The sequence below is a fragment of the Thermomyces lanuginosus genome (genome assembly GCF_041956635.1).
Source record: "Thermomyces lanuginosus strain ATCC 200065 unplaced genomic scaffold VTN49scaffold_40, whole genome shotgun sequence".
In the NCBI taxonomy this organism is placed as follows: Eukaryota; Fungi; Ascomycota; class Eurotiomycetes; order Eurotiales; family Trichocomaceae; genus Thermomyces; species Thermomyces lanuginosus.
Genome location: NW_027192374.1, coordinates 265,167 through 284,736, shown reverse-complemented (window position 1 = coordinate 284,736; position 19,570 = coordinate 265,167). Strand labels below are relative to the sequence as shown.

Here is a 19,570-nt window from a genome sequence, read left to right as displayed (position 1 = left end):
CGTCGGGGTGGGGAGAACGAGTTTTAGGGTTCCAGCTCCGGATAGCCCAATGTAAGGCTACAGAGGTGTTCCCTGCCTGAGGTAACAACACGACGATAACCCTAACCCTAAATACTCTGCCCAATTAGTGCTCTCCGTTGGACTGGAAAGCATAACTTACGACATAGAAACTAGTCGTAGGCTCTCAGGTCACGCGAATGACTTATATCGCGAGCCGTCAAGGAACTTGGGTATTTTGGAAAGAACAGGTTGAAGACGAGACAGCCGAATTATTCACGTGCCACAAGCTTCGGGCTATCTACTGTCCGAGTAACAAGCTCAAGAGCATTACTTTTGCCGTCACGACATACATTCAACACCTGAAGGAAATACCATCGCAATGCCAGCACCAACTCTAACCTCAGCACCGCCCTCGTTACAAATCACCGCCGTGCCCCTAACACCGCAATCTTTCGCTCCGTTTGGCGCCGTCATCGCCAGCCCATTCCCAAGGGATTTGGCCACACCGCCGAGCGACCTCTCGTCATTATCGCAACGTTGCCCTCATCTCCTCGCGACACCTGTCTCCGCGAACCAAGGCAGTGCCGTAAAGATCAGCCCTGTCACGCCTCTTGCAGATGGTTACAGGGGTGCGTGTTGCAGCGGCCGACCGGCGGAGGCCCGCATGAGCATGTTTTCATGCTTTCCACGGCGGTTGCGGCCGAGTAGTACCGTCCCTGGGCAGGCAGAATTTGATGTGCGCATTCTCGAGCGCCATCCTTATACCACGCAGACGTTTATCCCGCTTGATTTATCTAGCCAGACCCGAGTCCTACGGAATGCGGACACGGATGTGAATGGAGTTGATGCCGGGAGGGCGGAGTTTGAGCCTATTTATTTAGTCATTGTCGCTCCCTCCTTGAAGGGTCAGTCGGCTACAGCTATCTCGTCGACAGGGAAAACAGTGTCCATCTCCGATCCACCGGATCTAAGTAATATTCGCGCGTTCATTGCCCGTGGCGGCCAGGCGGTTACGTATGCTGCGGGAACGTGGCATGCACCGATGGTGGTGCTGGGGACGAGACGCGTGGATTTTGTCGTTGTGCAGTATGTGAACGGCGTCGAGGATGAGGACTGCCAGGAGGCAGCCTTTGGAAATGGTATTGCTGTCGTCTTACGAGTGCCCGGAAGCCAGGAGGCTGTAAAAGCCAAACTATAGTTACATAGATGCCTTGGCTTGGGTATCATTGAATAATATTTACAAGAGTGAATTTATGTCATGTTGACAGGCAAATTGGTCATCAAGCTGTTGCGGCCTTTGCACCGTCGGAGCCTGCCGTCGATGCGCCGGCTCGCATCTGATTCAGAACCTGCTCGGCCACCCCAATTACTCCATCTGGGAGTCCTGCCAACCGCGCCACTTTGAGAGCGTGTGACTCGCGATTGACTCCCTTACGCAGCCTGTGCACAAAGGTGAAGGAACCTTGCCCGGTTTCTTTGATATCGGTGCAATACGTGCCCAATTTCTCGAACCCGCGCGCCATATCAGCCAGAGCATGGAAGTGCGTAGCAAAGAGCGTCCGACACCGATTGACGTGGTAGAGATGATGCAGCGCCGCGAAACCGATTGCTGTTCCGTCTTCCGGCGTCGTCCCACGGCCGACCTCGTCCATGATGACGAACGAGCGCGGCGTTGCTTGGCGCAGAATCGCCGCCGTCTCCAGCATCTCTACCATGAACGTTGACTGGTCCCGGAACAGATCGTCTGCTGCCCCGATCCGGCTAAAGATCTGATCTACGATCCCAATCTCTGCGTACTCCGCTGGTACAAACGATCCCACCTGCGCAAGGATCGTGATCAGCGCGTTCTGTCGCAGAAATGTGCTCTTTCCGGCCATGTTTGGCCCCGTGATCAGCCAGATGCGCTCGCCATCATCTCCGAGAAAGCAGTCGTTGCTGACGAATTGTCGGCCCTGTTCCTCGAGGCCCAGCTTGACAGTTGGATGTCGGCCACCGATAATCCGATGGGAAGTTCCAGACGTTACAATCGGTCGCACCATCCGCTGTTCCTTGGCCAGCGTCGCGAAGGAGCACGCGACATCCAGCTCATCCATGACAGCTGCGTTTCGGCGGATTTTCACGAGATTTAGAATAACCCCGCGCCGAAGCTCTTCAAAGATCCGTTGCTCCTCGGCGCGGATATGGATCTTTGCCTGATCGAGGCGGGCACCCAGCTGCGACCACGCCGGTAGGTGGAACGACCGCGTCGTTTTGGTTGAGGACAAGTTACGCGTCACACCAAGATCCTCCAGAGCCTTCTGAGAGATCTTGCCGCCCTTGACATGGCAGATGTAGCCGAGTCCCGACGTCCATTTGAGTGTTAATGCCGTCGACCCAACCTGCTCTTGCAGTCGTTGCGTGAGCTCATTCTTCTCCGCCTTTAAACCATCAAGCGTGTCATGTAACCGTTCGAGAGTATCACTAGCATTGCGTCGCATGATCCACGTGTCCACATCGCCCCGTTCAATTTCCAGTGGGCTGCCTGGGCGGCCTGATGACTTCAATCGTACCTTCCTGGGCAGTGCCTCAGCATCTTCGGGCAGTCCTTCATTTGCGAGAACGTCTTGCGTTAGGTCAGCCGCCTCTGCAGCGTTGCTCTCCTCGATGCGTTGTTTTTGCATGAGGCCCTCTTCGTCGATTGCTGCGAGAATCCGCTCGGCCAGCTCCGTCGGGCCATCGATGTACATTCTGTGAACCAAGGCGCGCACACTCGCTGATCCTTGCTGCTCCGGCTCGGTGCCTTCCCGGATATTTTCCATCAGCACTCGGCGAATCTCTCGCGACGCCTCGATCGCTCTGGATAAGCAGATCAAATCGTCTGCATCTCCTCGACCCAAAGTAAACTTTTGTACAATCCTCTGCGCATCGTAGCTACGCTTCAGCAATGCAATTATGTTTTCACGGAGTTCATCATTCTCAATCAAATACTGAACGAGATCCAGGCGCTCATTGATCACAGCCAATGATGTTGATGGCGACGCTGGACGCTGTTAGAAACAAATCATGTTTAATGCCTTAGAGAGCTTACTCAACCGATCTCGCAACAGACGAGCACCGCTCTTGGTGCACGTCCGGCGAACTGCGTGCAACAAACTTCCCTTGCCCAGACCATCCCTGGCAGTTTCCAAGATCTCGAGTCCCCGAAGGCTGTTACGGTCAATGCCCATAGAATCGTCCAAGTGTCTTCGCCGGGGTGGCTGGAGTTTCAGGTCGGAACCCTGGAGCTGAGTCTTAACATATTGCAGAAGGCCGAATCCGGCAGCTACTTCTTCCTTTGTAAAAGATGATTGTATTTCTGCAGGAACCGGCGCCTCTAGCATCGAACTCCATTCATCCATAGATAGAATGCTCTTTGGCGCATCAAAGAAAGTTAGCAGTTGATTATCCGTTCCAACAAGCAGGCGAAGCTCCTGGCCTAGAAGATCTTGTAGCTTTCTGTCCAGCAATATTTCTCGTGCGCCGATTCGTGCAATCGCAGACGGTACCATCTGCGCCGTTGTAACCTGTGTATAGAAATCTCCTGTGGAGAGATCCATCCACGCTAAACCCACCCGATGTGATGCGGAAGATGGGAGACGCGGCACTGATGCATTCCTCGCATCCTGCATTGCTTCAATCTGGCTAGTGTCCAAATATATTGATAGAAGAAAATTGTTCCGCGATGTGTCCATGAATTTCTCGTCGATGAGTGTCCCTGGAGTGATCACTCTTGTGACCCTCCGATCAAACATGAGACCTCCTGAGCGTGACTTCTCCTCAACTGGATTCAAGAACTCCTCGCTTATAGCAACATATTTGTTCAAGTCCTGAACGAGAATCTTGAGAAACCGATCCAGCTGGAAAAATGGAAACCCAGCCATCGGAACAGGGCCCGCACTTGTCTTTTTGGTTGCGAGTTTAAGGCTCAACAAGGGGGCTAGTTCTTCTGCTTGCTCGAAGTAGAGCTTTGTTTCCCATAAGTATCATCTGCGCGAAAGCTACTGCCATATCATACCTCGTAAAATCCTCCCACACGAGTCAAGACCACACAATTCTTGAATTTCTCCATATTGTTCCTGTGGCCCTGGACTACGGTGGGGTACCGCGGAATGTCATCCGAGCCATCATTGTAAGGTTCAAGTTTCAGAGCCCCCTGCGGAAGACCAAGCGAGATATCCTTTAGCTTTACGGTTGATCGCGTCTTTGCACCCCGAACAGGGGAACAACTGGGGTATAGTCTCGCGCATTTTGATCGGATGGGAAGCTTCGGCGCGAACAAACCATAGTAGCGTCGCGCGGCCACGCGCTGACCTGGAATTCCAAACAGCGAATATGACGACAGGGCGGCTCCGGTCCAGGCTTGACCATGGATCGCCCGCCCGCTCATGGTGCCTGGAGCCAACGTCGCTTGCGATCTCTTGGAGAGCTCCAGGGACGCGACGTATATCCGGAAGCAAACAAATGCAAACAAAACAAACAAAACAAACATATCTGCCAAGACCAGCACTGACAACCAATCAGATCCGAAGTCAGTCAGTCCGCGACGATTCTTGTTCTCTCTGAGATCCTAATTTGTGCCTCGCGTGTCGCCACGGGAGGAAAAGGACTTGATATAATAATAATGCCTGTGTCCAGATAAAAGTCACATCGGTTGCGTTCCTTTCATCGGGTTCTATTACTTCCTCTCTCGCCACCGGCGCGCAGCTCCCAGTCGAGCAGCGAGAAACGTCCACCGTGACGGTTGAGTTTATCCTTTGGTCCTTCATATCGCTGCATTGAAATAATCGCTCGCCAAAATGACGGACCCAAATATTGCTGCGCAGTACAAATACTCGGCGATGTCCAACCTGGTTCTCCAGGCGGACCGCCGTTTCATCGCGAAGCCCTCGGACGAGTCCACGGGAGATCCCGAATCGCTCGCCGGGCGCATCAGTATCCGGGACATGGGGTCGCGAGTAGCTCGCGACACAGCTCCGAAGACGAAAAAGATGCAGACAGTACCGACGGGCGTCGAGCGCGGCGCAATCCGGGAAGGCGAGGAGGTGCTGGAACGCGAACAGCGGAAGCGCAAGCGGGGTGAGCAGGGCCAACTCCGCGGCGCAGGAATCCTGTCGGCCGCAGATATGCTCATTGAGGGTCTCAAGTATCGGCCACGGACGCAGGCCACAAGAGCCACTTACGACCTCATCCTGACTATGACTGCCAATTACTTGGGCGATGTGTCACATGAAGTGGTCCGCAGCGCGGCAGATGCGATCCTCGAGATTCTCAAAGACGACAACATGAAGGATTTTGACAAGAAAAAAGAAATTGACGACTTGCTAGGCACCACGATGGGTGCCAAGGAATTTAACGAGTTGGTCAACTTGGGCAAGAAGATCACAGACTATGACGCGCAAGACGAAGATGAGAATATGGAGGATCGTACTGGCGCTGAGAACGAAGCGGAGCTGGACGAACGACAAGGCGTCGCTGTCGTTTTCGACGAGTCGGATAACGAGGAAGGTCTCCGAGGGATTGACGAAGTTCATGATGAGGATGAGGAGGAATCGGATGAAGAAGCGGGTGATGCGGGAGACCGACCCGATGGTGAAGATGTCGCCGCCGAAGAACGAGGTCTTGACGAAGATGCGATGATCCTGGACGGTGGCCTTCATGGTGACAAAGGCCGGAGTGCATCGACAAAGAACCTCATTCCAGTCCGTGAGATTGATGCATACTGGCTTCAGCGACAGTTCGGCTCGATATTCCCTGATCCGCATATTCAGAACGAGAAGTCCCGGGAGGCTCTCGCTATCCTAGAAGGCAAGGCCGAGGATGGGAGCGAGCGGCCACTGCGGGACATCGAAAACGATCTCATGGAGCTCGTCGACTATGATCACCCCGAGCTGGTGGCAAAGCTTGTGACAAACCGGGATCGAATTGTTTGGGTAACCAAGTGGAGGAGAGTGGCAGAGGACAATGATGCACGCCTTCTTGTCGAGAGTGAGATGGTCGAAGCCGGCCATCGCGCCCTCCTTGACGAAATCCGCGGTAAGACCGCCGACGAAGATACGCAACGACCAGGCAAAAAGATGAAAATGGACTTGATGGACATTGACGTTCCCAAGGGACCTGAGACGGACAAGGAGGAACAGAAGCCCCAGGAAGCCGGAGTCGCTGGCGGCCTGCAGCCAAAGAGACTCATCAACCTGGAGAACCTCGTTTTCGACCAAGGCAATCACCTCATGACGAATCCCAGCGTTAAACTGCCCCAAGGCTCCACCAAGCGCACCTTCAAGGGATATGAAGAGATTCATGTCCCCGCGCCAAAGCCGCGACGCGACCCGGACGAGAAGAACATGCCAACCTCTGAACTGCCCGACTGGGCACGGGTTGGCTTCGGCTCAGCAAAGGAGCTCAACCGCATCCAAACCAAGTGCTTCCCGGTTGCGTTTCATGAAGATGGCAACATGCTCGTCTGCGCTCCCACCGGTTCAGGAAAGACCAACGTGGCCATGCTTGCAATTCTCCGAGAAATCGGGAAGAATCGTGATCCTGAGACCGGACAAATCATGCTGGACGATTTCAAGATTGTGTACATCGCGCCTCTGAAGGCACTGGTCCAGGAGCAAGTAGGCAACTTTGGAAAGCGCTTGGAGCCATACGGGATTCGAGTGTCGGAGCTCACCGGCGACCGTCAGCTCACTAAACAGCAGATCGCTGACACCCAAATCATCGTTACCACGCCTGAAAAGTGGGATATCATTACCCGGAAGGCCACTGACACCAGCTATACTCGCTTGGTTCGTCTAATGATCATTGACGAGATCCACCTCCTCCATGACGATCGCGGTCCTGTGCTTGAGAGCATCGTCAGCCGAACGATTCGACGTGTCGAGCAGACCAACGAACCCGTCCGAATCGTTGGCCTTAGCGCCACGTTGCCAAATTACCGCGATGTCGCGAGCTTCTTGCGCGTAGATGCAACAAGAGCCCTGTTCCATTTTGATGCTTCATACCGACCTTGCCCCCTGAAGCAAGAATTTATCGGCGTCACGGACAAGAAGGCGATCAAACAACTAAAGACCATGAACGATGTCTGCTACAACAAAGTTTTGGAGCAGGTCGGTCAACATCGAAACCAGATGTTGATTTTTGTTCATTCTCGCAAGGAGACTGCCAAGACTGCTCGCTACATCCGAGACAAGGCAGTTGAGATGGAGACTATCGGCCAGATTCTGCGAAGTGATGCCGCCAGCAGAGCTATCTTGGCCGAAGAGGCAGAGAATGTGGATGATCCGGCGCTCAAAGACCTCCTTCCCTATGGCTTTGGCATTCACCATGCTGGGTTGAGTCTGGCGGACCGTGATTCGGTGCAGGCTCTGTTCAGCGATGGTGCTATTCAGGTCCTGGTCTGCACTGCAACCCTGGCATGGGGTGTAAATCTTCCGGCACACACCGTCATCATTAAGGGAACGCAGGTCTACTCTCCAGAAAAAGGTAGCTGGGTTGAACTGAACCCTCAGGATGTTCTGCAAATGCTGGGACGAGCGGGTCGCCCACAATACGATACATTTGGTGAAGGTATCATCATCACGTCGCAGAGCGAGCTTCAATTCTACTTGTCGCTGCTCAACCAGCAGTTGCCAATCGAAAGTCAGTTGATGAGCAAGCTTGCGGACAACTTGAACGCTGAGATCGTCCTGGGCAACGTTCGCACCCGAGACGAGGGCGTCGAGTGGCTCGGATACACGTATCTCTATGTTCGGATGCTTCGGTCTCCGGGGTTGTACAGTGTTGGCGCGGACTACGCCGATGATGATGCGCTTGTGCAGATGCGTGTCGACCTCATTCACTCGGCCGCCACTGTTCTCGAGCGAACTGGGCTCATCAAATACGACCGCAAGACCGGACGACTGCAGTCTACGGAGCTCGGGCGGGTCGCCTCCCACTATTACATCAGTCACAATTCGATGATGACCTACAACAACCACCTCCAGCCGATGATCAGCACGGTGGACCTCTTCCGGATTTTCTCCTTGAGTGAGGAGTTCAAATACATCCCAGTGCGCCAGGATGAGAAACTGGAGTTGGCCAAGCTGCTTGGCCGTGTGCCGGTGCCTGTAAAAGAGGGGATCGAGGAACCACATGCGAAGATCAACGTTCTCCTCCAGGCGTACATTTCCCGTCTGAAACTGGAGGGCCTCGCTCTGATGGCCGATATGGTTTACGTGACGCAGTCGGCTGGCCGTATTCTGCGAGCCATTTTCGAAATTTGCTTGAGGAAAGGCTGGGCGTCCGTTGCCAGAATTGCTCTGAACATGTGCAAGATGGCAGAAAAGCGAATGTGGCCGACAATGTCGCCCCTTCGCCAGTTCCCATCCTGCCCTCGGGACATTATCCAAAAGTCCGAACGAATCGACGTGCCCTGGTCAAGCTACTTTGACCTCGACCCTCCGCGCATGGGAGAGCTTCTCGGCATGCCCAAGGCGGGTCGGATCGTTTGTGACCTTGTGTCCAAGTTCCCTCGTCTTGAAGTTCAGGCGCAGGTCCAGCCGATCACTCGGTCCATGCTTCGCGTCGAGTTGACCATCACTCCCAACTTCACGTGGGATGATTCCATTCACGGGGTCGCCGAAAGCTTTTGGATCCTCGTCGAGGACTGCGATGGTGAAGAAATCCTTTTCCATGACCAGTTTATCCTCCGCCGGGAATACGCTCAGTCCGAAATGAACGAGCATCTTGTTGAATTCACGGTGCCTATTACGGAGCCAATGCCACCCAACTACTTCATTTCCTTGATCTCGGATCGTTGGATGCACTCTGAAACCAAGATCGCAGTCTCGTTCCAGAAACTAATTCTGCCCGAGCGTTTCCCGCCTCATACGCCGCTGCTGGACATTCAACGGGTTCCGGTGCAGGCGTTGAAGCGCGACGACTTCAAGAAGCTATATCCCAACTGGACCGAGTTCAACAGGATTCAAAGCCAGGTGTTCAAGTCGCTGTTCGATACAGATGACAATGTCTTGGTCTGCTCTCCAACCGGAAGCGGCAAGACTGTCTGTGCAGAGTTCGCTCTACTGCGCCACTGGGCCCAAGGCAAGCAGGGCCGGGCAGTCTATGTTGCGCCTTTCCAAGAGCTCGTCGACTTGCGGTACAACGACTGGTCGAAGCGCTTGAGCGGGGTGGCTGGTGGAAAGAAGATTGTCAAGCTCACCGGTGAGACGACGGCTGATCTGAAGCTGCTCGAGTCAGCCGACTTGGTTCTCGCTACGCCCGTTCAATGGGATGTCTTGTCGAGACAGTGGCAGAGGCGGAAGAACGTGCAGTCCGTTCAGCTCTTCATTGCTGACGAGCTGCACATGCTCGGTGGATATGGCGGCTACATCTACGAGGTCGTCGTGTCCCGTATGCATTACATTGCCCTACAAACCGAGAATGACATGCGGATCATCGGCTTGAGTGTGCCTCTATCAAATGCTCGCGATCTTGGTGAATGGATTGGAGCCAACAAACACACCATCTACAATTTTAGCCCTCACGTGCGACCGGTGCCGCTCGAGCTTCACATCCAGTCTTACAGCATCCCCCACTTCCCGTCGTTGATGATGGCCATGGCGAAGCCGGCCTATCACTCGATCTTGCAACTGTCTCCGGACAAGCCAGCCTTGGTGTTCGTCCCGAACCGGAAACAAGTTCGGTCGACAGCAATTGACCTCCTGGCCGCATGCGTGGCGGACGACAACGAGGATCGCTTCCTGCATGTCGACGTTGAAGATATCAAGCCTTTGCTGGAGCGATTGCATGAGCGCACGTTGGCCGAGTCTATCTCGCACGGTGTCGGCTACTACCACGAAGCATTGAGCAACAATGACAAGCGCATTGTCACGCACTTGTACAACATTGGTGCGATTCAGGTCATGCTGGCGTCTCGGGATGTGTGCTGGGAGATCGACTTGACAGCCCATCTGGTGATCATCATGAATACGCAGTTCTACGAAGGCCGGGAGCATCGGTACATTGATTACCCTATCAGCGAAGTCCTGCAGATGCTCGGCAAGGCTTCGCGACCGGGACAGGACAAGATTGGTCGCGGCGTGTTGATGACTTCGCAGGTGAAGCGCGACCACTACAAGAAGTTCTTGAACGAGGCGCTTCCCATCGAAAGCCACCTGCAGGTGTACTTGCACGATGCCTTTGTCACAGAGATCAGCACCAAGACCATCACCTCCACGCAGGATGCCGTCGACTGGATGACGTACACGTACTTCTACCGGCGCCTCCTTGCGAACCCGAGTTTCTACGGTCTCAGCGACCTCAGCCATGAGGGTCTCAGCACGTTCCTGTCGGAGCTGGTTGAGAACACGCTCAAGGAACTGTCCGAGGCCAAGATCATCGACCTGGACGAGGACGACGACAGCGTGTCGCCGTTGAATGCGGCCATGATCGCGGCCTACTACAATATTTCCTTCATTACCATGCAGACCTTCTTGCTGTCTCTGACTGGCCGCACGAAGCTCAAGGGCATCCTAGAGATTGTCACGTCGGCGACCGAGTTCGAGACGATCCAGATGCGGCGACACGAGGAGCACCTTCTCCGCCGAGTGTACGATCGCGTGCCGGTGAAGATGTCGCAGCCGTCGTACGATTCTCCACATTTCAAGGCTTTTGTGCTGTTACAGGCGTACTTCTCGCGCATGCAGCTGCCGATCGATCTTGCCAAGGACCAAGAAGTCATTGTCAGCAAGGTGCTGAATCTGCTGTCGGCATGCGTGGACGTTCTATCATCGGAGGGCCACCTGAACGCCATGTACGCCATGGAAATGTCGCAGATGGTTGTGCAGGCTATGTGGGATCGCGACAGCCCACTGAAGCAGATCCCCCATTTCACACCCGAGGTCATTCGCGTGGCAAACGAGTTTGGGTATGTACCTTACCAGCTAATCTGCGAAGATTGCTCTACTAACGTTCATCCCTCCAGGATCAACGACATCTTCGAGTTCATGGAAGCCATGGATCCGTCCGAGAACAAGGACTACAACACACTGGTCAAGCGTCTCGGCCTCGACAACAAGCAGCTCGCGCAGGCGGCCGCGTTCACCAACGACAAATATCCCAATGTCGAGCTGGACTTCCAGGTCGAAGACCCCGACAACATTGTCGCCGGCGAGCCTGCATACCTCAAGATCAAGATCGAGCGCGACGTCGAGGAAGACGACGAGGTCGACACGACCGTGCACGCGCCGTTCTACCCGGGCACCAAGATGGAGAACTGGTGGCTGGTCGTCGGTGAGGACAAGACCAAGAGCCTCCTGGCGATCAAGCGGGTGACGGTGGGCCGCAAGCTTGAACTGCGGCTCGAATACGTGGTCCCGACGCCGGGTGAGCATGAGCTGACGCTGTACTTGATGTGTGATAGCTACGTGGGGGTCGATCAGGACCCGACGTTTAAAGTCACGGCAGCAGAGGGGATGGATGAGGATGAGAGTGAGGAAGAAAGCGAATGATGTGTCTTGTTTGAGAATCACTTCTTGTCTTGTTGGGTTATGGGTATGGAACTGTATTCTATCGGTTATGGGCTTGTATCAATGGCAATATCTCTTCTGTATACCCGTCCTTTCGTGGTCGACATGTTAACGGCCTGTCTATGTACTCCGTTTTGCCTATCTGATCCCAAGATGTTGACCGACGCTTACCAAGAAGCCTCCTTCGTACAATACAATATATATACATTTACGTCACATCAAAATTTATGTTTGTAGCCTACATCCCGAGCGTCCCAATGCCGAAGAGAAACCTGTCAAATAAATACAGAGAATGCACTGAAGCCATGCCAATTCGCAGATGATGAATGCTGATGTTTTTTTTCCCCCCATGTACGGAGTATTCTACCGCTCATAGACAGTGAATTGGAGGTATGAGGTGCACGGACAACAAGAGGAGACATGGAGTACACTCATAAAAATGAATCATCTATCCACCCCTGTCACCCATAGGCAGGGGTTCTGCTGATCAATTAACTCATCCTCCGTAATACCTCCAAGAAATGCCGCGAGCCCCATTGAGCTCTGAACAAACCCCAGTATTAGCTTGCCGCGTCTCTCCGGCCGCGGTATCCAGAGCGAATAGGAGGCCTGGTAGCGAGGGATACTACTGTCCCGAGAGAAGGGGCCTTTGCTCCAAATATGCAGCCGGTTATTTTCGGGGTTTTCAGCTCTTGAAGAGAAGATTGCTCAGAGGGATGGGTAAGATAAATGGCATAGGTATTTGACAACGGAAAAGATATCCCCAGGGGGGGGCCCCTTCAATTCCATTCCATAGAGGAATAACCATCCGGGAAATGGCAGATGGAGGACAAGGTACGGCATCTATCCATCAATCGAGGAATTCCGAATCCAGTAGCAAGCTGGACGTCCGCATCGGATCTCGGATGAGGAAGAGAAGACCCACGGGAAGAACTGAATGGAACGCGATGAATCAAGGGAATGAGGTCAACGTTTTTTTTTTTTTTTTTTTTTTTTTTNTTTTTTTTTTTTTTTTTTCCTGTTCGACTAATCACTTAAGCTTGATCATCTCGATTCAGCCGAGGCTACTTGCAACTGATGAAGGATTGAGTGTGGCCCAGAACGTGTTTCTTGATCCATAAAACAACAAAGCTGAGCTGAGCTGCAGGTTTCGGCATCTCCCGCATAGTAGCTCCCTCAGGCCAGTAGAAGGAATCAGCCTATTATCCCACTGGTGCGCCGATGGTAGCCTAATGTAGAGCTGCAATTGCCAATTGCTGCCATGGTCGCCTCGCATCGATGCCATCTCTCTTGAGGTGCTTCCAAGTATCCTGCAGCTTCCAATCCCTTCCATGCACCCATCACCTCATCGAGTCTAGATTGTAGTGATTACATAGAGAGAGAGCAGAACCATATTACCAGAGGCAGTAGCCCTACCGTCAGCCACTTTGTTCAAGCAACCAGCCAAGAGGGCGGCTTGGGCCGCTTGGGCTCGGCGTTGGCCTTTGCGAATCCACGTCGGAAAACTCCGCCGTCGAACCTCATCCACACGCTCCCACTCTAACCTCCTCTCGCAGACGACGAGCCATTGGGCCGTGAGACTGTGAGCATGGTTGCTGACCGGTGATCTGGGGGAAATGTGTCGCTGAGAAAAGTTCGATTCGAGGTCGGCGAAAAGGCCGGACCGTTTATTACACAGACCTTGAAGCGGGGAGAACCAGGAACCCTGCGTGATACCAGGATCCCTAGCAGGAGGAACGCGCTAAGGGAGCATTCAAGTGAGGAGAAGCATTCCAAGAACTCCACACGGAAGATAGGAAAAGCGGCCGCGTGGAGGAGATGCAGGTTGACGATAAGAATGGACGAATCCGGGAAGAGAGACAAGACGCTAAAGTCAGGGGAATCCACATGGTATGGCCATTCAGAGTACGCCGGCTCTCTCGAGTATTTCCGCATTGACGCAAAGTGCGCTCAGCAGACGATGATGATAGCTGAACATCGAATGATGAGATACGTGAATGCAAATGACTGACACCTCTCGGCATTTTGTACAGTAATGACTGGCACCTCTCGGCATTCTGTTCGATATTAGGCCTCGCTTAGACGTGCCCTTGGTAGTATCCGTCCGTGCAGGGCCACGCCGAATAAATAGGTGAGGTCCAGGACCACTGGAACTGTTCCCCAAGTAACCCTGGACATTGTGGTGATTCGAAACAAACTGAGTGTTGCAAACTCTCAGTCACAATGCGTCCCATCAACTTGTTGATTGGGATCTGCTTTAGCGTGTCGATCCACGCTGTCCAGTTTACGCCGGAGTATGCCCACGCTTCCCCCATTGTCCATCAACATGAATGAACGAATGAATGAATGAATGCAAGTTAACAAATGGCTGGTTAGGGTCCTCCTGTCTGCCCCCCGGCGTGATCCCGCCATCCCCAACTCCGACGGCACCCTTGCCGTGTACACCCAATCCACCTACTCCTTCGATGAACACGAGAGGACATATGAGCTCCGGGTGATTGATCTCGCCACAAAGGAGTCTCGTGCCTTGATCAGCAGCACTGAGGTACACCCGTCCAATCCGCAGTGGCTAGGAGACGGGAACTTGCTCCTCTGGCTGGAAGGGGGCGAGAACGGGACCACAAAATTTGTCGTTGGCGATGCTCTCACTCCGGATGCCAAGTATGTCGCAGGGACGGCGCCGGGTCCCGTGGGGGATCTGAAAGTTACTCCTCTCGATGACGGCAAGGTGGGCATTGTGGTTTCCGGCCAGGCAAACCCCGATGGATCGCTGTATAACTCGGAGACCGCGGAGAAACCGCTATCCTCAGGGCGCTACTACACTTCGATCTGGGTGCGGCATTGGGATGTGTATATCGAGCCTCAGCGGAACTCGCTCTTCTACGGTGTCCTGGAGAAATCGTCAGCAAAGGGATATGTCCTCTCTGATATCAAGAATCTGCTGGCCGATGCGGGCCTGAAGGGTGTGGAGACTCCCATCCCTCCGTTTGGCGGAACGGATCATTTCGATATCAACGCGAATGCGGTCGCCTTCGTGGCCAAGGATCCGTCTCTGACGCCGGCGACTCACACGGCGGTTTTGTTGTATTATATTCCTATTTCGTCGTGGACGGAGCACCGCGTTGAGAAGGCAAATGTTGTCCACCTGAAGGGTCTCAAGGGCGCCAAGTCCTCGCCTAGTCTTTCGGCCGATGGCAAGTCGGTCGTCCTGCTGGCGCAGGAAAAGGACATGTATGAGTCGGACAAGAACCGCATCGTCTTGGTTCGGAATCCACGGAACGGACACTCTCCAGACGCTGTCGAAGTGTTTGCATCGAAGGATGGAAAGGGCTTGTGGGATCGGAGTCCCGGCTCGGTGTCGTGGACCAAGGATAACAAGTATTTCCTGATTGCGGTCGAGGATCAGGCCAAGAATATCCTGTACCGGCTGCCAGTGAAGCATGTCGAGAGAGCCAAGCCCCATGACCTCCAGAAACTTACCTGGGAGGGAAGCGTGTCGTCTGCTGAATCTCTGTCTGCCGACTCGGATAAGCTGTTGGTTTCCAGCACCAGCCTTGTCGAGAGCAGCCTCTACTCGATCATTGACCCGAGCAAACCGCACGCAGTGGAGGTGGTGTCGTCAGCCAGCGACCACGGCGCCGCCTTTGGCCTGTCCCGGAAGCAGCTGGAGGAGTTTTGGTTCAAGGGCGCAAAGGGTCGGCGGGTCCATTCGTGGCTGATCAAGCCGTCCAACTTCGACCCGCGCAAAAAGTACCCACTGGCCTTCCTCATCCACGGCGGCCCCGAGGGCTCCTGGGCCGATTCATGGAGCACGCGCTGGAACCCGGCGGTGTTTGCCGAGCAAGGGTACGTTGTCATTGCTCCGAACCCGACGGGCAGCACGGGTTTCGGACAGGAATTCCAGGACTCCATCCAGGGTCAGTGGGGTGGCTTGCCTTATATTGACCTGGAGCGCGGATTCGAGCACGCCCGCAGGACGTTCAAGTTCATCGACTTTGACCGCGCAGTGGCCCTGGGCGCCTCGTACGGTGGCTACATGGTCAACTGGATCCAGGGCCACGATCTCGGCCGCAAGTTCAAGGCCCTGGTGACGCACGATGGTGTGTTCAGCATGACCGCGCAGTGGGCAAGCGAGGAGCTGTACTTCCCTCTGGTCGAAATGAAGGGCACTTTGTGGGAGGTCCCCGAGGAGTGGAAGAAGTGGGATCCGTCTCGCTTCACCGCGCACTGGTCGACGCCACACCTGATCATCCACAACGATTTGGACTACCGTCTGACCATCGCCGAGGGCCTGGCGGCTTTCAACGTGCTGCAGGTCCGGGGTGTCGAGAGCGCTTTCCTGGAATTCCCAGACGAGAACCACTGGGTGCTGAATCCGGAGAACTCTCTCGTCTGGCATCAGGCCGTCTTTAACTGGATCAACACGCACGTCGGTCTGCCGCCGATCAGCACCGACTCTCCCCAGCCTATCAATTAAGATTGAAGGTTGGCTAGATCTGTGATGCTCTCCGTTGGCAGGTCGTGCGGTACTTGTACTCGATCTCGATATGGCATGCCTTTTTCTTCACTTCAAGTAAGTATTTGTGACTGTTTGTCAGACGCTTTCAGCTGGCAGAAAGCAATGTTCTTTGATCGTGCTTTGTTTGCTGACGGCGGAGGCAGTGTTCTGATTCCAAACCGTGATTTCTTTGTTGGTTCGTCACCACCATTTCCTATCTCCTTATCCAGCCATATCGAGTCGAGATCGTCAGCTCAATCTGATTGCGGAGCGGCATTGGAATTTACATTCATTTGCTCTTCTGGAGACATGTGTCTGCAGAATATTTTTTTGATTCTACCCAAGCATGTATGTAAATACATACAGTTTATAATGATTGAATGAACTGTAGTCACGAAGATGAATACGATGTACAGTTCTCACATTCAACCCATTGCTTCTTCAGATTGTCAACGCTGCCACGGTCAGCTGTGTGAAGACCATATAATGCCTTCGTCATCCTTGCGAACAAAGCCATACATTTCGAATTCCATTGTCCATTGTTCCATCTTTAAGAGAAACGTAGTTTTACACCATTGTGCATTGTTAAACACCCACAATTAGCCAAGATTCCCTCCTAACAAGGAAATTTTCTAGAATTCTTCTATGCCATTGTCCTTTCTCGGTGCTTGTGTCAGAAGGCTCAACTTCTGAAACACGATCGAGTTGATCATCTCTCATGGTTGCTTTGTCACAGGGACGTTCTGGGCGGACGAACAATGAGGGAGTGCCTTTGAAGGTTTTGAATGCGGTATACGGCCAGAGAGCTCTCGAGAAAAACGGTCGAGTTCTCTGCCGAGGTCGGCAAGCTCATCTTGAGTCAAAGGAGCTTTGATATGGCTGTCAAGAAGTTATATAGTCGGCAAGGTCCGACTGGGTGAGATCATCGCACTGCTCAGATCCATCTGGGTCGGGTAAATCACTCACGACATCGCGGATCAGAAGCAGCACACCATCAGAACAAGTGCCGACATGAGCATGGACGAAGAGTTCCCCTCGGAAGAGGAGCACAAGGCGCGCCGATCGCCGCCAATCTTGGAGCCCAGAACTTTTAGGGAAGAAGAATCCCATACCAACCACACCGACGCGACAGCACCTCCAGTACCAGGCAAGGTCCATCCAGCCTTCTTCTCCACCCTCCAATATCTCGCCAGCCCCCTCGTCCCGCTCGTCTCCATCACAACGGGCCTCCCGCATCCAGATTTTCCCGTGTCCATCCTAGCCTTTCACCTACTCACGCACGAGCAACTAGACAGTATGGCACGGCACTACCATCAAGTTTGGCCGCCGGTGCCTGAGACATTTGGATACCCTGTCCACATACCCGCATGGGTCGGGACGCCGAACGAGCATACAGTTGACTTGGAAACCAAGCGTCGGCGGATAGGCCGGTTTATCGGCCTCCGCGGGTGCGAGAGTCCCGTCAAGACTGGATTCGGTATTGAAGACGACCCCCAGAACAATGTGGATGTCGAACTCGAAGAGCGGATGGAGAGGGAATGGCAAGACGCGCTTCGACGAGCTCAGCAGGAGGATGATGATAAGCTTCTAAGGCACAAGGCGGGACATTATTGATCTTCTTATGTTTCCCATTCCTTTTATTTTGTGGGTGGTTGGCTATGATACCCTAGACGTGGCTGCTTCATGAATAGTATTCTATATATTTCCAAGTCAGAAATTCATGATTATAAAGATGAACCCGTAACGCCATACCGAAAGTAAACATAAATCATTTCTTATCAACCACGCTCCCCGTAAGCGTACTCTTGATCTTCTCCAAATATGCATTCTCATCACCATTCGGAACACTCACGCCCTCAACGCAGAGCACCTTGTCCCGTGTTTTTCCGCCTCGAACAACGCTTACATCCGACTTGGGGACTTTCAAGACCTACCAAAATCAGAACCCTACCTATTCTTACCCCCCAGGGAGGAGGCTTACCTCGGCAAGCACTTTGGTAACGGCAGCGTTTGCCTCCCCATCCCTTGGCACCGCAGACACGCAGATCTCGACTTGATCATCGTCGACCGCGATGATGCCTTCGCGGCGGGCGTTTGCGTTGGGCTTAACGTGGCAGGAGACGTGCAGCTTGTAGCTTTCCTTTCCTTTGGCGCGGGCGGCGCGGATGAGTTGGAGGAGGGGCGGCTTAGCAGACATGGTTTAGTCTAACGTTGGGCTAGAAGCTGGTGGCTTCCCCGTTGACAACTAATAATCAGATGGCGATGGGATGTCCGGTCTGGACTGTTGCCGTGGATAGGTTGGGCAGAGTTGGAACTATTCCAAAAGCGGGATTCCTCGAATGGGGTTAACTTTTTAGTTAGATCTGGCTAAGCAAAAGGGTTAAAGTTAATCAAAGCACACCCTTTGATTGTTTCTTCTAGTGGGATAAGTGGGATCTGGTGTTTGTACGAATCGTTTTATGCCCCAATGCTGCGGCTATAGAACATTGTCAGCGTGGTCAAACATCGTCAAGGTCTGAGGTCAATATCCGTGGACAAAGCAGCTTTGAACCTCCTTGGCGCCCCAGCCTCGAGTTCAATTCGCGCCATGAACTTTATCAACGCCATCAAGTTAATGAACGGAACTGGAAGCGAGAACCTGTTTTGCCGCAGCGGCCTGCCATCCATGATTTGAAATGTTGCATATTTAAGCATGATCTGGCATTGATCCAGCGGGACGAAAGAGCCTGCTTCTCTCGGTACGCCTATGGAATCTTGCAAATGGTTGTCATGATTCATGATGCCAAGGATCGACGATTCGAAGAATATTCGATTGCGTTGGCCGAGAAATTCTGTCCGCGTAGCCAAGAAGCTGTTTTGATGTATGGGCAAACTGAGTTTGGCAGTACGAGTCATTAGATTCGATTTCTTTTTCTGCTTGATTATGGACATTGATACATGCAAATTATACGCTGATCAATGGATAAACATTTTTACTGGTTGCTAAGATCCTCGGTGAGCATCTTTTCCATCCAAGAGTCCATAAACCATCCCGCGTAAGCTACAATGGTGCCATTTTTCACTCGCTTCTACAGAGCAGAATGTCCTTCAATAGCCGACGTCTACTTGCAATGACGCAAGGCACCAGCACAGCGGACAATAACAGCCATTCAGGACGTGTCAATAGTAGCCGACGTCATGCTGGTAGCCGACATGTCTAATCCACCACGTGGCCGGGGACGAATATGATTCGATTCACATGAGACGTGTTGAAGCGAAACGTGGGATGTGAAGCGACCCCGCGGGGCAGCGTGGGGGTATCCGTGGGGGTGCTTTTAGTGCTTTACCCAGCATTCTGAGCATTGCCGAAAGTGGCTGCTCCCCAATCCGGGTTAGCCAAAGCTTCCTCCCGCGGCCCGGCAAGATGATTGCACGGCCGGCACTGATTGTAAGCCCTAAAAGGAGGACTTGGCGTGGAGTTGTCTGTGGAGAATACAGCTGGAGGCAAACCGACTCTTGCGGCTAGTTGAATTGTTTGCTCGTGCATAAATGAAGCACTAGATTGCAC

General features: G+C 53.3%; 7 protein-coding genes across 7 annotated transcripts; 4 read left to right on the top strand and 3 right to left on the bottom strand.

Moving 5' to 3' along the window:
* Positions 1-379: 379 nt before the first annotated feature.
* VTN49DRAFT_6059 (uncharacterized protein) lies at positions 380-1,198 on the top strand (the record flags this gene model as incomplete). The annotated part of the gene is made up of 1 exon (XM_069414185.1): positions 380-1,198. One exon carries the CDS (start codon positions 380-382, stop codon positions 1,196-1,198), a length of 819 nt encoding a protein of 272 aa, XP_069265457.1.
* An 82-nt stretch (positions 1,199-1,280) lies between these two features.
* On the bottom strand, positions 1,281-4,405 carry VTN49DRAFT_6058 (uncharacterized protein; the record flags this gene model as incomplete). The annotated part of the gene is made up of 3 exons (XM_069414184.1): positions 1,281-3,019; positions 3,068-3,983; positions 4,034-4,405. 3 exons carry the CDS (start codon positions 4,403-4,405, stop codon positions 1,281-1,283), a joined length of 3,027 nt encoding a protein of 1,008 aa, XP_069265456.1.
* A 409-nt stretch (positions 4,406-4,814) lies between these two features.
* On the top strand, positions 4,815-11,507 carry VTN49DRAFT_6057 (uncharacterized protein; the record flags this gene model as incomplete). Its single annotated transcript, XM_069414183.1, has 2 exons — positions 4,815-10,924; positions 10,982-11,507. The coding sequence occupies 2 exons, from the start codon at positions 4,815-4,817 to the stop codon at positions 11,505-11,507; spliced, it is 6,636 nt and encodes a 2,211-aa protein (XP_069265455.1).
* A 1,557-nt stretch (positions 11,508-13,064) lies between these two features.
* Positions 13,065-13,460, bottom strand: VTN49DRAFT_6056 (uncharacterized protein; the record flags this gene model as incomplete). Its single annotated transcript, XM_069414182.1, has 1 exon — positions 13,065-13,460. The coding sequence occupies one exon, from the start codon at positions 13,458-13,460 to the stop codon at positions 13,065-13,067; it is 396 nt and encodes a 131-aa protein (XP_069265454.1).
* A 288-nt stretch (positions 13,461-13,748) lies between these two features.
* Positions 13,749-16,002, top strand: VTN49DRAFT_6055 (uncharacterized protein; the record flags this gene model as incomplete). The annotated part of the gene is made up of 2 exons (XM_069414181.1): positions 13,749-13,819; positions 13,902-16,002. The coding sequence occupies 2 exons, from the start codon at positions 13,749-13,751 to the stop codon at positions 16,000-16,002; spliced, it is 2,172 nt and encodes a 723-aa protein (XP_069265453.1).
* Positions 16,003-17,034: 1,032 nt separating this feature from the next.
* VTN49DRAFT_6054 (uncharacterized protein) lies at positions 17,035-17,637 on the top strand (the record flags this gene model as incomplete). Its single annotated transcript, XM_069414180.1, has 1 exon — positions 17,035-17,637. One exon carries the CDS (start codon positions 17,035-17,037, stop codon positions 17,635-17,637), a length of 603 nt encoding a protein of 200 aa, XP_069265452.1.
* Positions 17,638-17,791: 154 nt separating this feature from the next.
* On the bottom strand, positions 17,792-18,220 carry VTN49DRAFT_6053 (uncharacterized protein; the record flags this gene model as incomplete). Its single annotated transcript, XM_069414179.1, has 2 exons — positions 17,792-17,953; positions 18,005-18,220. 2 exons carry the CDS (start codon positions 18,218-18,220, stop codon positions 17,792-17,794), a joined length of 378 nt encoding a protein of 125 aa, XP_069265451.1.
* Between the last annotated feature and the right edge of the window lie 1,350 nt (positions 18,221-19,570).